At 40.3% G+C, this 17,967-nt stretch overlaps 1 protein-coding gene across 8 annotated transcripts in view; it reads left to right on the top strand.

Moving 5' to 3' along the window:
• The window catches only part of lrrcc1 (leucine rich repeat and coiled-coil centrosomal protein 1), a 147,901-nt gene that overhangs the window by 96,927 nt on the left and 33,007 nt on the right, over positions 1-17,967 (top strand). For all 8 annotated transcript variants that reach the window (XR_011352452.1, XR_011352451.1, XM_069922028.1 and 5 more), the window contains exon 14: positions 15,630-15,815. Coding sequence is in view for 6 of the 8 variants with exons in the window: in XM_069922028.1 (XP_069778129.1) it covers positions 15,630-15,815 (186 nt within the window). In the remaining 2 variants the exon portion in view is untranslated. The remainder of the gene's footprint in view (positions 1-15,629; positions 15,816-17,967) is intronic.

Here is a 17,967-nt window from a genome sequence, read left to right as displayed (position 1 = left end):
CCAAAGATGTATGGAACAAAAGTGAAGGTGACATGATATTCAGGTACCGATATTACCAGTACAAGGAGAATGCATGGTCAAAGTGAAACACAAGGACAAAGAGTACATGCTAGCATTCATCGTGGTACCAAAGGATGTACAGGCCATACTATGTTTAACAGCCTGTGAGAAACTGAACCTGGTCAAAAGAACCCGCATTGTGGAAAGCGAAGGAGAGCCAGTCTATGATGAACTCATGAAAGAGTACAATGACCTATTTCAGGGTCTAGGCTGCCTTCCAGGAAAACACACAATCAGAGTGGATAAGCATGTGCCACCGATAATACATCCATGCAGAAAAGTTCCATTTGAGCTTCAAAAGCAACTAAAAGCAGAGTTGGACAGGATAGAAAGCCTGAACGTGATTCAGAAGGTAGATGAGCCAATGGAGTGGGTGAGTTCACTCGTCACTGTGGACAAAAACAATGGAAAGCTTAGATTTACCTGGATCCAGGAGATCTAAACAGAGCAATAAAAAGAGAACACTTTAAGCTTCTGACGCATGAAGAAATCTTGTCATAGTTGGCAAATGCAAAGTTTTTCAGCAAGTTAGATGCATCATCAGAATTTTGGCAGTTAAAATGGGATGCAGCAAGTTCAAGACTGTGCACGTTCACTAGGCAGATACAGATTCCTAAGGTGACCATTCGGAATCGCTTCAGCTTCTGAAGTGTATCACAAAACTATCCATATGGTCTATGAGCACCTGGACAGTGTTGATACCTCAATGGATGACATCATAGTATGGGGAACCACGAGATTGGAGCATGATGAGAGACTAAGGTAAGTGCTGGAAACAACAAGGAAAGCAAACCTGAAGCTGAATAGAGAGAAATGCCAGCTCGGGGTGACAGAACTAACATTTATAGGAGATATTATTGGCAGTGAGGGCATCAGACCAGATCCCAGAAAGGTGTCCGCCATTGGGAACATGCCAAGACCACAATGCAAAAAGGATGTACAGAGGTTTAATGGAATGGTCAGCTTTATGGGTAAATTCATATCCAACCTCTCAGAGAAGATGGCTCCATTCAGAAGACGAACAGAAAAAGAACATTGAATAGGAGTGGGATCATGACTATGAAAAGTCATGGAGGGAACTAAAGAAACTGCTCACAGAGGAACCAGTTCTGAGGGTTACGACTCAGCGAGACCCATCAAGGTATCATCAGACACATCACATAGTGGGCTCGGTGCAATCTTCGACAAAAATATGATGACAGGCAACCCACTGCATATGCATCATGCTCAATGACGGACATGGAGACGTGATACGCTCAAATTGAAAAGTTGCTGCTCAGCATCACATACGCCTGTGAAAGATTTCATCAGTTTGTGTCAGGACAAGCAATTAGTGTGGAGACTGACCATAAGCCCTTGATTGCATTGCTCCAAAGGCCATTAAATTAATGTCCAGTAGAATACAAAGAATGATGATTAGGCTGCAACACTATACACTGAATGTTTTGTACACTCTGGGTAAGCTAATGTACACAGTAGACATGTTGTCTTGAGCTGTTGACATGAGAGAGCCCGCAAAAACCAAAATGGATAAAACCATGAACACCTTCGTGGTCAAGATCACGTGCACTGCCCATATCAGATGTAAAAATGGAGCTCATAAAGTCAGAGACAAACAAAGATGAAACACTGAGACAACTGAGAAAAAGCATCTTGGATGGATGGCCCAACATGAAGCAGGACTGCTCACCTGACATTGCAGAGTACTGGAACTGCAGGGTAGAACTATCAATGGTTGAAGATATCTTCTACAAAGGAAACAAAATCCTTATCCAAAAGAGTCTGAGAAAAGAGATGCTAAAAAGGATTCATGGAGGACATCTCCAAATCGAAAAGTGTAAGAAAAGAGCACAAGAGGTGATGTACTGGCCAGGAATCAACGATGATATAACAAATGAAGTGTCAAACTGTACAATATGCTGGAAATATTAAGCAAGCAATCCTGCAGAACCACAAAACCCACACCCAGCACCATACAGACCTTACCAGAAGGTAGGCGCTGACCTATTTGAATGTCAAGGGAAGGACTATCATGTAGTCACAGACTATTACTCCCTGTATCCAGAGGTGTGTAGACTGAACACCACCACTGCAGATTCTGTAATATCGGATATGAAAGCCATTTTCTCCAGACATGGCGTGGCAAGCAAGGTCTTCATAGACAATGGACCCAGTTTTGCAATTTAAAGTTCCGACAGTTTGCCAAAGAGTGGGACTTTGTACACACCGTGATAAGTCCTCATTTTCCATAGTCCAATGGTCTAGTGGAGAAATCAGTATGGACAGTGAAAAGACTGATGAACAAGGCAAAAGACAGTGGAACAGTCTTCTACCAGAGCATGCTAGTATACCGCACAACACCGCTTGAGTGTGGTATGTCACCAGCACAACTCCTTATGGGATGTGGGTTAAGATCAAATCTACCCATTCAGGAGAACCTCCTAAAAGCAAAAGAGGGGTAGAAGGTGAGGAAATTCAAAGAACAACTGAAATAAAAACAAAAGTATTACTTTGACAGAGGAACAAAAAACCTACTGGAACTCTACACTGGTGACCAAGTAAGGCTAAAAGACAAAACAAACTTATGAACTCAGAAGGGAACTGTCCTTAGTGAAGATCACACACCATTCAGACAGAAGAAGGTGCTGTTCTGCAAAGAAATCATTGAGATCTTCTAATGGGACCAGCCACAGTATATGGAAAGACATATACTGTTGAACAACCTGAATACACAACTGAGAAGTCATCGTCTGAGGCAACAACTCAGATTCAAGGACAATCAATCAGAAGATCGTCAAGACACATGAATCCTCCTAAGAGAGTCATTGAACAAATTTAAAGATTCCTATTATAGAATGAAGTAGTGCTATCTTTATCGCTCTTCAAGTTTTAGTGTATGCAAATGTGAACACACAAAACAAGTTTAAAAAATGTTAACAATTTTGATAATAATGAAAATGTAATTTCATGGTGTTAAAGTTAAAATTGCAAAGTTATACAAAGGAAACATGTTGGTTAAAAGTAAGGTACTTTTGCTTTAAGAAAGGGAGATGTAATGATAGTGATCATGTTTGCATGGCTACTAGCAATGCTTTACTGTTTGATTAGACTTGGCTGCCAGCAGGAGGCTGACACACAATATGCAAGATCTGTAATGGATACTTGCAGCCTCATGGCATGCCTCTTGGTGCTGTTTACAACAAATTTAAAGTAAAGGACCTTTTCCTTTATCCATGTGTTGCCTATGAACTCACACACACGAAAACAAGCTGAAACATGTTGTTATAACTTTTCAGCTAAGAGTTAAATCAGAAATTACATCTTTGGGTATGATAGATTGATTGAACCAGAGAAAATTGTTTTCTTCTTTGTCACTGCTGGCTAAATATATACAACATGGATCCTTCTGGTCCACAAGCCCATGCTGCCCATTTACACTCAATTAACCTACAACCCCCACCCCCCCCCCCCAGTACGTTTTGGAGGGTGGGAGGAAACCGAAGCCCCTGGTGAAAACCCACGCAGGCATAAGAAGAATAAAGAAACTCCTTACAGACCGCTTGGGATTCGAATCCCGGTCTCTGATACTGTAACAGTGCTGTACTAACCGTGCCGTCCTGTTCATAATTTTAGCAGCATTCTTAATGTTTGAAAACAGACTGGCAGTATTTTAATAAACATTAAAATGGTTCGATAAAAAGACTTGTGGGTTCAAATCTGAACAATAAATTTGAGAAAATAATGACCAGTTTAAAGAAAAATCTGGCCATTGGCAGAATTGACAGACATTTAAAAACTATATAAAGTTTTATGAAAGCAGAAAATGTTCATTTCCTCTGTTCAGATAAATCTTATGGAGTGTGAAGCAATGTTTTAAGATAACTTTTCATCAGGACTGTCAAAAATTCAAGTCTATGAAAAGTATGAGGATGTATAAACCAGTTAAAAGTGGAAATAACTAAGGAGTTCACAATTAGGTGAACCATCATGTTCAGGAACAGCTGCTACTCTTCCACCATCAGAATCCTCATCGACAAAGTCAATCAGAGACTCACTTAAGGATTCTTACTTGTGCACTTTATTAATTTTCTTTGCTCTCGGTATTGTACAGTCAGTTTGTTCACATTCATTATCTGTTCGCATTTCTTTTCATTGTTTACATGTTTACACTCTGTACAATTTATTTTTTGTACTACCAATTAATGATATTCTGCCACACTTACAGAAAAAAGGAATCTCAGGGTTGAATGTGATGTCATGTATGTACTCTGACAATAAATGCGAAAATCTGGGAAGTTAGCAAAAATAAACAATTTAGACTTTTGTAGCATCTTTCTCAAAGTCCTGATAACCAATAAATTATTTTAAAGTGAGGTCACTTCCAGTGCGGAAAATCCCAGCCAATTTGAACACAATAAGTTAAAGTGATGTTCAAAATTGTTGAAATCTATATGAAATCTGGAAGAGCTCAGCTCATGCTGAGTTATTCCACAGATAATGCTGCAACATAGCATTCCTCCCAGTGAAGCAAAGCTATGGAACGCTTGATGTATTAAAAGTGCAGTGCAAATTTCTTAGTCAGGACAGCACATGGATTGGATTGATACTCTGGTTCAGTTTAGAACTGTGCTGCATGGTTCCATTTACCAGAGTTAGTCCTGACCTTGAGTGTTGTCTGCAACAAATGTGCATGTTCTTTCTGTGATTGTGTGGTTTTTCTTCCACATCCAAAATACGTATTAGTAGGTTACTTGACAATTGTAAATCTCCACTTGTGCAGGTGGGTGAGAAGAGAATCCAAGGATGGACAGGGTGTTGCTGGGCAAGGAAATAAATGGCAAAATGGCTGTTGAGAGTACTAACTGAAAGGCAATATTGACCTAATGGACCAAACGTCTGTCCCCCATATTATTGGAAGATATAAGAAATAAGGAAGATGAGAAATTCACGAATAGAAGTTGTTAACTTTGTGTGTATATAACATGGCCATCAAAGTAAAGGGGAGAAATTACCTTCTTCTTTGGCTTGGCTTCGCGGACGAAGATTTATGGAGGGGGTAAAAAGTCCACGTCAGCTGCAGGCTCGTTTGTGGCTGACAAGTCCGATGCGGGACAGGCAGACACGATTGCAGCGGTTGCAAGGGAAAATTGGTTGGTTGGGGTTGGGTGTTGGGTTTTTCCTCCTTTGCCTTTTGTCAGTGAGGTGGGCTCTGCGGTCTTCTTCAAAGGAGGTTGCTGCCCGCCAAACTGTGAGGCGCCAAGATGCACGGTTTGAGGCGTTATCAGCCTATAGCTACCTATAGCTAATTACCTATAGCTAATTAAAATGGTATCAATGTGTGTTTGGTTTTGATTTTGCAGTCTTTAGGTATAAATTTTAAGATAGTCAAATGGATTGAACATTGGCTGAAAGGGAGAGGCCAGAGAGTGGTAGTGGATAATTGTCTGTCAGGTTGGAGGCCGGTGACCAGTGGTGTGCCTCAAGGATCTGTATTGGGCCCATTGTTGTTTGTTATATACATTAATGATCTAGATGATGGGGTGGTGAATTGGATTAGTAAATATGCAGACGATACTAAGATAGGTGGAATAGTGGATAATGAAGAAGGTTTTCAAGGATTGCAGAGGGATTTGGGCTGCTTAGAAAAGTGGGCTGAAAAATGGCAGATGGAATTTAATGCTGATAAGTGTGAGGTGCTTCATTTTGGTAAGAAGAATCAGAATAGGACATACGTGGTAAATGGGAGAGCATTGAGGAATACAGAAGAGCAGAAAGATTTAGGAGTAACGGTACATCGTTCCCTGAAGGTAGAAACTCACGTGAATAGGGTGGTGAAGAAGGCTTTTAGTATGCTGGCCTTTATCAATCATTGCATGGAATATAGGAGTTGGGAGGTGATGTTGAGATTGTATAAGACGTTGGTGCGGCCTAATTTGGAGTTCTGTGTGCAGTTCTGGTCGCCTAATTATAGGAAGGATATAAACAGAGTGGAGAGAGTGCAGAGAAGGTTTACCAGAATGTTGCCTGGGTTTAAGCATCTGGAGTATGGGGAGAGATTGGACAGATTGGGTCTTTATTCTTTGGAGCGTAGAAGGTTGAGAGGGGATTTGATAGAAGTATTTAAGATTATGAGAGGGATAGACAGAATGGATGTGGATAGACTATTTCCGTTAAGAGGAGGAAAGATTAAAACAAGAGGACATGAGTTAAGAATTAAGGGGCAGAAGTTTAGAGGTAACATGAGGGGGAACTTCTTTACTCAGAGAGTGGTAGCCGTGTGGAATGATCTTCCGGGAGAAATAGTGGCGGCGGAGTCAATTGTATTATTTAAGAAAAGGTTGGACAGGTATATGGATGAGAAGAAGATGGAGGGTTATGGGCATTGTGCAGGGAGGTGGGACTAGAGAGGGGTGTTTGGTTCGGTGCGGACTAGAAGGGCCTAATGGCCTGTTTCTGTGCTGTAATTGTCATGTTATTATGTTATTTTTTATAGAATTGTCGTAATTTTCAAAAAGTCTGTCTTACTGGCTATCCAATTGGGACTCTGTGTTCCCTACCACACTGGAAGACATAGTTCGGTCCAGGATGCAAAAGATCAGAGTTGCTGCTGAAGTCTATTATGAGACAAATGAACCTCAGAACTATAGAATACTACAGCAGAGAAATAGAAATTAGTCTGTACCAAACTATATTCTTCCTCGTCCCATTGACCTGCACCTGGACTATAGCCTTCCAATCCCCTCCCATCCACGTAGATATCCAAATTACATCAACCACTTCCACTGTCAGCTCATTGCACTTTCTCACCATCTTCTGTGAGATTGTTCCGCTGAATGTTCCCCTTAAACAACTCACCTTTCTCCCTTAATTCATTCTTGACTTACCCTCAGTGGATAAACCCTGCTTACATTTACCCCTCATAATTTTGTATACCACTATCAAATTTTTCCCCATTTTCTGAAACTCCACGGAGTAAAGTCCTAGCCTTTCCCTATTGCATAGGACTTGATGTTGTGCCGACCTATATATTCCTTTTTAAAAAAAATACTGAACCCTCTCTACCCTGTAACCCTCTATTTTTCTTCAATCCATGTGTCTAAGAGTCTCTTAAATGCCCCCTAAAGTTCACCCCCATCACCTCCACCTCTGGCAAGTTATTCACAACTCACAACTCTGCATTAAAAAAATCTTAACCCTGATGTCTACCCTAAACCTTCCTCCCTTCACTTTGTACACGTCCTCTTGTGTTTGTTATTGCAGTCGTGGGAAACAGGTGCTGGCTGTCCACCCTATCTCTGTCTCTCATAATCTTTTAAACATCTATTAAGTCTCCTCTCATCCTTTTACACTCCAAAGAAAAAAGTCCAAGCTCTGCTAACCTTGTTTTTCAATCCAGGCAACATCATGGTAAATCTCCTCTGCACCCTCTCCATAGCTTCCACATCTTTCCTAATAATGAGGTGACCAGAACTGAACACAATACTCTAAGAGTGGTCTCACCAGAGATTTGTAGAGTTGCAACATGACCTTTCTACTCTTGAACTCAGTCCCCCTATTAATGAAGCCCAGCATCCCATAGGCCTTAACTATCCTATCAACCTGAGCAGCAACCTGGAGAGATGCATGGATTTGGACTCCAAGGGCCCTCTGTTTATCCACACTCTTAATTAACCAACCATTAACTTTGTACTCAGTCTTCTGGTTTGTCCCTCCAAAATGCATCACCTCACACTTATCCAGATTGAACACCATCTGCTACTTCTCTGCCCAACTCTACAACCTATCTATGTCTTTTTGAAATCTTCGACAACCTTCAGCACCATCCACAACTCCTCCAACCTTTGTATCATCTGCAAACTTACTGACCCATCCTTCCACCTCCATCCAGGTCATTTATAAAAATTACAAAGAGCAGGGATCTCAGAACTAATCCTTGTGGTACTCCACTAATCACTGACCTCCAAGCAAAATACTTTCCTTCCACTACTACTCTCTGCTTTCTATCTGCAAGCCAATTTTTTATCCACACAACCAAGTTTCCACTGATCCCGTGCCTCATGACTTTCTGAAAGAGACTCTCATGGGGAACCTTGTCAAATGCCTTGCTAAAATCCAAATAGACCTCATTTACTGCCCTACCCTCATCAATTTCTTTTGTTCCTCAAAAAATTCAATTAAGCTCGTGAGGCACAACCTTCTCTTCAGGAAGCCATGCTGACTATCCTTTAGTAGACTGGACTTCTCCAAATGCTCATATATCCTATCCTTAAGAATCCCCTCCAAATCCCCTCCAATAGTTTGCATACCACTGATGTAAGACACACCAATCTATAATTCCCAGGATTTTCCCTATTATCCTTTTTAATCAAGGGGACTACATTTTCCATTCTCCAATTCTTCAGCATCTCGCATATGGCCAGAGAGGACTTGAAGATCATAGCTGTTGTTCCACTTCCAACAGAAACCTGGGGTTTATTGCATCCAACCCCGGAGACTTATCAATCTTGATGTTTTTAAGAATATTCAACACTTCCTCTTCCTTAATCTCCTCCAGGCACATGTTGCCTCCTTTATCCTTTAGCGGTCCCACCTTCATTCTTGTCATCCTTCTGTTCTTCACATACGCATAGAATGCCTTGAGATTCTCCTTATTCCTACATGCCAAGGCCTTCTCGTGACCATTTTGAGCTCTCCTAAGTCCTTACTTAAGCTCCTTCCTGGCCACCATATACTTCTCATGAGCCCTTTGTGTTTCCTGCTTCCTCTATCTAATATTTGCTTCCTTCTTCCTCTTGATTAGCTGCTTCACTGCTTCGTCAACCATGGTTCCCTTTTCCGATCATCTTTTCCCTGTCCCAGTGGGATAAACCTATTCTGAACCCAACACAATTGATCCCTAAACTTCCTCCACATTAGTTCTGTGCTCTCACCCATGAATATTTGTTTCCAATTAACTCTCACTAGTTTCTGCCTCATCCCATAATAATTAACCCTTCCCCAATTAAAGAGTTTACCATTTTGCCTGCTTTTATCCTTGTCCATAGCTATGCTAAAACTCAGGGAGTTGTGGTCATTCTCACCAAAATACTCCACCGCCCCCCCCCCCAACCCCCGAGAGGTGTCCCACCTGATCAGATTCACTAGCCAGAATTAGATCCAGTTTGGCCTCCCCTCACGTCAGCTGGTCCACATACTGTGTCAGGAATCCTTCTTGATCACACCTGATAAATTCAGCCCCATCTATCCATCTTGCAGACGAGAAATGCCAGACAATATTAGGGAAGTCAAAATCACCTCCAACTACAGCCCTGTATTCCAAAATCTGCCTCCTTATATGCTCCTCTGTGTCCTGAGGGCTATTTGAAGACCTATAGACTACTCCCAACACAGTGATAGCTCCCTTCCTATCTCTGACCTCCACCCATACTGTCTCAGTAGACGCCTCCTATGCAGCATCCTCCCTTTCTATAACTGTGATACTATCCATGATCAGTAATGCTATTCGCCCACCACCCATCCCCCTGCCCCCCCCCCCCCCCCCCCCAGCCCTCCCAGTTATTTTATCTCCAATTCTATTCCTTTTAAAATACCTAAACCCTGGAGCATGTATCAGCCAATCCTGCCAAGTCTCTGAAATGGCCACAACAATGTAGTTGCACGTACTGATCCACACTCCATTCATCCCCTTTATTCCTAATTCTCCTAGCATTGAAATAGTCACATTCTTCCCCTCGAGCTTAATATATTTATGCCTATTCTTCTTCACAAACTCAGAACACATAGCAACACGCTTTTGACTTTCTGCCCTATTCTTAACACTCACATTCTAGTTCCCACCCCTTGCCAAACTAGTTTAAACCCTCCCTAACACCTCTAGCAAATCTGCCTGCCAGGATATTGGTCTTTTTCCAGTTTAGGTGCAGCCCATCCTTCCCCAGAAGAAATCCAAATGATCCACAAACCTGAATCCTTGACCCCTGCACCAACTCTTGAACCATGCATTCATGTATCACAACTTCCTTTTCCTACTCTCTGGCACGCGGTACAGGCAGCAATCCCAAGATTACCACCCTTGAGATCCTGCTTTTTAACTTCTTACTTAACTCCCTATACTCCCTCTGCAGGACCTCTTCACTACTCCTATCTATATCTTTGATACTCCTATCTATTCCCACGTGGACTATGACATCTGGTTGCTCACCCTCCCCTTCCATAATGCTATGAACACAATCACAGACATCCCTGACCCTGACACCTGGGAGGCAATATACCATCCTGAAGCCTCTATCTTGCTCACAGAACCGCCTATCCACTCACCTAACAAATGAGTCCCCAATCGCTATAGCTCCTCTCTCCCCTTCCCTTCTGAGCAAAGGCCCAGCCTCTGCACCAGTGGTGTGACCACCACGACTTGTCCCTGTAACTCAGCTCGCGTCCAGACAAAAACTTTGTATATTTTATTTGCACTCTTTCAAAATTATCGATATCCTTCCTGTAGGTAGGTGATCAAAACTGCACACAATATTCCAAATTTGGTCTCACCAATGTCTTGTACAACTTCAATTATAACATCCCAACTCGTATACTCAATATTTGGATTTATGAAGTCCAAAGTGTCAAAAGCTCTAATTGCGACCTGATATACCTGCGACACCACCTTCAAGGAATTATTTATTTGTATTCCCAAATTCCTCTGTTCTACCTCACTCTGCAGTGCCCTACCATTTACCATGAAAGTCCTACCCTAGTTTGTCTTCCCAAAGTTCAGCACTTCATACTTGTCGGTACTGAAGAACACTAATTCTGAAGATTAAGGACTCAGTCGTTCCAGGAAAGAATTTTAAAGTCAGCACCAAAAGATCAAGGAGAATTTGGGGTTATTTTCTGCACATATCAGATGTAAAAGTGGAAATAAAAGTAATAACCTTTTGAAAAGGTTGTGGATAAATAATTCTATTAGGAAGTTGAAGGAGAAAGGAAATTAAATGCACCAAGTGGAACCTTTGAGTTAATGAAAGTGTTGGCTGAAAATAAAACTTACTTGTATTTTACTTTAAATTCTTGATGCCAATCAGTGACTTTGCTGTGCTTTCTAGTAAGAAGAGATTTTAAAGAAGTAATCTTGATGCCAAAGAAACTGGTATTTCTGGAAAATTAATAATATCTTGAATGTTTAACAAAATAAATTCAGCATTTCAAACATTCTGACACTTTAAATCAGTGTTTCTCATCCTTTTTTTCCCCACTTTAAGTAATCTCTATGCCGTGTGATCTGGAGCTTAAGGTGGTATATGATTGTTTTCTGAATAAAGATTGTTTTCTGAATCAATTAGTAGAAGAACTGATTCGGGACAGTGTAATACTGGATCTCCTGTTAGGGAACGAGCTAGGTCAGGTATCAGACATTAATGATGGAGATCCAATTGGGTCTAGTGATCTTAATTCTGTTAGTTTTAAGGTAGTTTTAGGGAGGAGCAAGGAGGGGCCTAAAGTTGAAGTTCTGGATTGGAGAAGAGCAAATTTCGAAGGAATAAGAAGGGATTTGGGGAGTATTGAGTGGGACAGGATATTTTCAGGTGAGGGTGTAAATGAGAAATGGAGGATATTCAAAAAAGAAATTTTGAGGGTACAGAGTAGTTATGTCCCAGTGAGGATCAAAGGAAAGGCTGGAAGTCATAGGGAGGCTTGGTTTTCGAGGAATATTGGAAATTTGGTTAGGAGAAAAAGGGAGGTGTACAAGAGATATAAAGAGCAGGGAGCTGAGAAGTTGAAGGAAGACTACAAGGAGTGTAGAAGGAATCTTAAGAAAGAAATTAGAAAGGCCAAAAAAAGGCACGAAGAGGCTTTGGCAGACAGTAAAAATAAATCCAAAGGGTTTCTATAAGTACATTAAAAGTAAAAGATTAGTGATGGATAAAATTGGACCCCTTGTAGATAGTGAGGGTAGGCTGAGTGAGAAGTCAGAGGAAATGGGGGAAATTTTGAATGATTTCTTTGCCTCGGTATTCACTAGGGAAAAACATATTGAACCAGTTGAGGTAAAGAAAAATAGTGGGGAGGTAATGAAGCATATAAGGATAACTGAGGAGGTAGTGATGGCTGAGTTGAAAAAGATAAAGGTGGATAAATCTCTGGAACTGGACAAAATATTCCCAAGGACACTCAGGGAGGCTAGTGGACAGATAGTGGGGCCATTAACAGAGATATTTAGGATGTCACTGGCCACGGGGGTAGTGCCAAAGGATTGGAGGGTGGCGCATGTGGTTCCGCTGTTTAAGAAAGGGTCTAAATGTAAACCTGGGAATTATAGGCCCGTGAGTCTGACGTCTGTGATGGGCAAGTTGATGGAAAGTGTTTTGAGGGATGGTATTTAAAAATATTTGGAGGTACAGGGATTGCTAGGGAGTAATCAGCATGGTTTTGTCAGGGGTAGATCATGCTTGACAAACCTGATTGAGTTTTTCAAGGGGGTTACAAAAAAGGTTGATGAAGGGAAGGCTGTGGATGTTGTCTATTTGGACTTTAGTAAAGCTTTTGACAAAGTTCCCCACAGGAGGTTAGGAAAAAAGGTGGAGGCATTAGGTATAAATGAGGAGGTAGTGAAATGGATTCAGCAATGGTTGGATGGGAGGTGTCAGAGAGTAGTGGTAGAAAATTGTTTGTCCAATTGGAGGCCGGTGACTAGTGGAGTTCCTCAGGGATCGGTCCTGGGTCCATTGTTGTTTGTTATATACATTAACGATCTGGAAGTAGGGGTGGAGAATTTGATAAGCAAGTTTGCGGATGATACAAAGATTGGTGGTGTTGTGGACAGTGAGGAAGATTACCGTAGATTAAAAGGTGATTTAGGAAGGCTGGAGGTGTGGGCTGAGAAATGACTGATGGAATTTAATACAGATAAGTGTGAGGTGTTACATTTTGGAAAGGCAAATCTAAATAGGTCATATGCATTAAATGGTAGGGTATTGAGATGTGCAGAGCAACAAAGGGATTTAGGAGTTGTGGTAAATAGTACCCTCAAGGCTGATACTCAGGTAGATGGTGTGGTGAAGAAGGCATTTGGAATGTTGGCCTTCATAAATCGGAGTATTGAATTCAAGAGTAGGGAGGTTATGATGAAATTGTACAAGGCATTGGTGAGGCCAAATTTGGAGTACTGTGTACAGTTTTGGTCACCAAATTATAGGAAAGATATAAACAAAATAGAGAGAGTACAGAGAAGATTCACGAGAATGTTGACAGGATTTCAAGGTTTGAGTTACAGGGAAAGGTTGTGCAGACTTGGGCTTTTTTCTCTGGAGCGTAGAAGATTGAGAGGGGACTTGATAGAGTTGTTTAAGATTTTAAAAGAGACAGACAGAGTAAATGTGGATAGGCTTTTTCAATTAAGAGTGGGGGAGATTCAAACTAGAGTGCATGATTTAAGATTGAAGGGGGAAAATTATAAGGGGAACATGAGGGGAAATTTCTTTATGCAAAGGGTGGTGGGGATGTGGAATGAGCTTCCGACAGATGTGGTCGAGGCGGGATCATTGGTTACATTTAAGGAAAGACTGGATAGTTACATGGATAGGAGAGGACTGGAGGGGTATGGACCGGGTGCTTGTCAGTGGGACTAGGAGGGTGGGGATTTGTTACGGCATGGACTAGTAGGGCTGAACTGGCCTGTTCTGTGCTGTAAGTGGTTATATGGTTATATGTGGGTGGAAAGAAAAAATTTGAAAACCACGGTTTTAATCGAATCTAATTGACTCATTATGTGCATGGTTTCATAACTCCAAAGGAAATGGGCCAATGACAATTTTTCTCAAAATATTTCAGAAACAATTGAGTCTAGAGCAGTGACTTTCAACCTTCCCTTCCCACTCACATACCACTTTAGGCAATCCCTTACTAATCACAGAGCACCGATGGCATAGGGATTACTTAAATTGGTATATGAGTGGAAAAAGGTTGAGAACCACTGCTTTAAATGCATGATTTTTAAAAATATTACAGATTCCTGAATGAGGGAAGGTTTGTTGTGCGTTCCACTTTATTCAACTAATGTTTCTCGCTGTCTTCTCGTTTAAGCGTCTCGTGTGTTTCGTTAAATTACTGTGTGTGTTTTAACTTGTCACTTGTATTGAAAGGACATGAATCATTGAATAACCTCCTTATATCAATGTTCATTTTTACCTTTGTTCATTTGAGTCTATAATCTTGTTCTATATTATTAGCTATTTATTTATTTGGACATGCAACACGATAACAGGCCCTTTTGGCCCATGAGCCCATGCTGCTCAATTACACACATTTGACCTACAACTCAGTACATTTTGAAAGATGGGACGAAACAGAACCTTTGGAGGAAACCCATGTAGTCATGGGGGAACTTACAAACTTCTTACAGACAACGCCGGATTCAAACCAGGGTTACTGGCTCTATAACAATGTTGGACTAACCATGGCACTCAATTCAGTTTGAAATAATTTTATTAAAAAGAGGAGTGGGCAGGAGTTTTATCTGGTGTCTGAACCTTGCTCTGCCATGCAATAAGGTCTTGTCTTATCTGATTTTTGAGTTAACACTAGTTTGTTGCCTGTTCCTTATAACCTTTGACTGCCTATAGTCCAAAAGTCTGTCTCAGCCTTCCATATATTCAATTCATCCTGCCTGAGTTATAGATCTTCTGAGAGAAGAAATTTTTCCTCATAAATTGGTGACACTTAATTTTAAAAAAAATTGTCCTCTAGTTCTTGCTTACCCCAGGGGAACCAACTGAAAAACCTCACAAAGATTAGCGTATTCAGAGCCGTTGTCATACCCACACTCCTGTTCGGCTCCGAATCATGGGTCCTCTACCGGCACCAACTACGGCTCCTAGAACGCTTCCACCAGTGTTGTCTCCGCTCCATCCTCAACATTCATTGGAGCGACTTCATCTCCAACATCGAAGTACACGAGATGGCAGAGGCCGACAGCATCAAATCCACTCTGCTGAAGATCAATCATATCTCCAGAATGGAGGACCATTGCCTTCCCAAGATCGTGTTATATGGCGAGCTCTCCACTGGCCACTGAAGTCTTGGCTGCTGCCTTGTATAGTTTCTTCAGAATCTTTTCATATAGAATTTGCATTCCACGTACTAATTTTGATGTTCAAAATTGTCCTCAGTTCAGAAAATAGGTAGTAATTTGTTTTTAAAGTTATGAGTTTTTTTTTGCAGATTGTCAAAAGGAGCCCTGCAGTTCCAGAACTGTAAAATGTGTTGAATAATTATTTTATCTAGGGAATCTGTATAAGAAGCACATGTATAATTAGCAAGCAAATATTACACCCAAATTTGCAGCTAAACATCAGTCAATAGAAGTTTAAATCTCAATGTTCAGGCTGCATTCTGTCCTTCTATCTTCAGATGATTTGGAAAAAAAATAGAATGGTATGTTACTCAGCATTTCTGCCTTGAGTTCATGAGTAAATAATTTTGGACAATAAAGGGTGAGATGGCTAAAGACCAATTAACACTAATCTCTATGATCTCACTGATCTCTATGTTGTTTAGTCTGTTATTTTTTTTAAATGCAGGTAAAGAATGGCTTTGATCATGTGACTGCAGAACTAGCAAACTATAAACAGGCACTTGCTCAGTCACAGCAGAAGGAGAAACAACTGGGGATGTTGGTTAAGGAACTGACTACCTTGGTGAAAGAGCAGAAAGTTAAGATAGAAGAACTGGCAAAATCCAAACAGGAAATAATTTTGGAACTTAAGGTAAAGTAAACCATAAATATTTTATGATATTCAGTAATTATTGAAAATAATGAAATTGAAATGTTTTGCTCTGTTAGTACCTTGTGTTCTTCTTTATTATCTATTTTATATTTGTACAATTAAAGAAGATACATTTTGCATATAGTTTCATGCTTCCGCCAACGTATTGGCAATGCAGAACTGGTCAATTGGTTTTTTTTTCCACTTTCCAAAAAATATGAGGTTTGTAAGTTAATTGATCTATTTGAGTGGCATGGGCTTGTGAGCTGGAAGGGCCTGTTACTGTGCTGTGTGTCTAAATTTAAATTACCAACAATGTAAAAAGGTCTTTTAAATTGCTAGTTCTAATGTACCTCAGAGGTTATCACTTATTAACTAAATTGCATGTATAAAAATATAAAATATTGCATGTTTCCTCTCTTCTACTTAAGGTCTAATGGTTGCAGTTTTGTTTTAATTAATAGTATTCAGAATTTCTCAATCATTGTATTTCAAATTACTGAAGCAAATTGTTTAAGTCTGGATCGAATCTCACATTTTATAAATGATTTGTGTGTTAAAATGCCTTTAATTTTAAAATGGATTTTGAGGTAGGTGATAAAGTTTCAGAGAAAGCTGCCCACAAAGATGGTCTGATCTGCAGTGCAGACATTTGAAGCATAGGATGTTGTCAATTCAGGTGGATCCCTGGGATTCATGATAAGATACTGTTAGTCAGCTGGTTGTGTAAAATGTTTAAAAAAATTATTTGCAGTAAAGATTGTAATTTATACATGACTAAAGTAGAAGCTGTAATGAAAATTTGTTCATTTTTCTATAATTTTGTAATCTGCATTACCTTTAAATTTTTGAGCATTGAACTGTATAAAACTTGGTTATTTTTGAGCTTAAGTAATTATGACTAAAGTACAATTTAAAAACACTCAGCTCACACAAAACATAGCAAATTTGGAAATCAAAAATAGTTTAAAAATGCCTCAAGCTATTGTGAATTCACTCATTAACCTGATTACACTGGGGATGATTGCAAGACGATGAAGTTCTATTGCCGGTGAAACAACAGGGAATTGATGAGGGCTCCTGAATTTCCATGTTTAACTGTGCATACTTCAGAAATTGCTACATTTCATGGTCCAATGACAATGATCTCTAATAGTTTTACTAATATAACTCCAAATTCCAGGCTCTTCAGTAGTTACCTCGATTTATTTGTATGCATTTTTCTCAATTTAATGGTAATGAGCTTATCATTATACAATGTACATATACATTGAAATTCTTGCTTACTGCAGCAAGATATTTTGTTTAAAATATTCTTCAATAGTACTGTTAAGAAAGTGATAATAAATATAAACGATGGATAATATCCACAATTACAGTAGTTCAAGAAAAAAATTAGACAGGTCTTTTGGTTATGGTGAGTACTTTATCATTGGGATTGTAAGGGGAGGTTCAAGATCCCGATAGATGTTGTTTAGAAACTGTTCTTGAACCTAGAGGTACTGGTCTTCAGGCTTCTGTTTCTTTTCCCCAAAGGTAGTAGCAAAAAGATCATGACTGGGGTGATGGATGTCTTTCATGGTGTTGGCTGCCTTCTTGAGGCAATGCCTAACACAGATAGCTTCCATGGATGGGAAACCAGAGCCTGTGAAGGACTTGGCTAGGTTTGCTACTTTATGCAGCCTTTTGTGCTCTTGGGGAGTCGAATAACCAAACCAGGCCACGATGCAACCAGTCAGTATACTTCCCATATACACCTATAGCTATTTGAAAGAGTATTCAATGATGTGTCATTTCTCCTCAGACTTGTTAGAAAGTAGAGGTGTTGGTGAGCCACCTTTTCTTTTGCCTTGATGCAAATATCAGCAAAGTTGAGTCAGTTATTTTGATTTAAAATATAAAACAAGCTGATGGAGGAACCAAGTCGATCACTTGTTGCCATTTCAGGCCAAGATCCTGCGTTAGGCCTGAAAGTGAAGATGGGCAGAAAAAAGAGGAAAGGGTGATGGGTAGGCACTAACTAGTTGATGAACCGTGGAGGGGTAAAGGATGATGGACAAATTGAACCAGAATGGGGAAGGGATCTGGTGGGTGAAATGTGTAAGTAGTAGATAGATGGAATCTGCAGGGGGAGCAGCATGAAAATGGAAAA

The sequence above is a fragment of the Narcine bancroftii genome, chromosome 2 (genome assembly GCF_036971445.1).
Source record: "Narcine bancroftii isolate sNarBan1 chromosome 2, sNarBan1.hap1, whole genome shotgun sequence".
NCBI classification, from domain to species: domain Eukaryota; kingdom Metazoa; phylum Chordata; class Chondrichthyes; order Torpediniformes; family Narcinidae; genus Narcine; species Narcine bancroftii.
The sequence above is the reverse complement of the archived record's forward strand: the minus strand, read 5'-3'. Positions and strand labels throughout refer to the sequence as shown.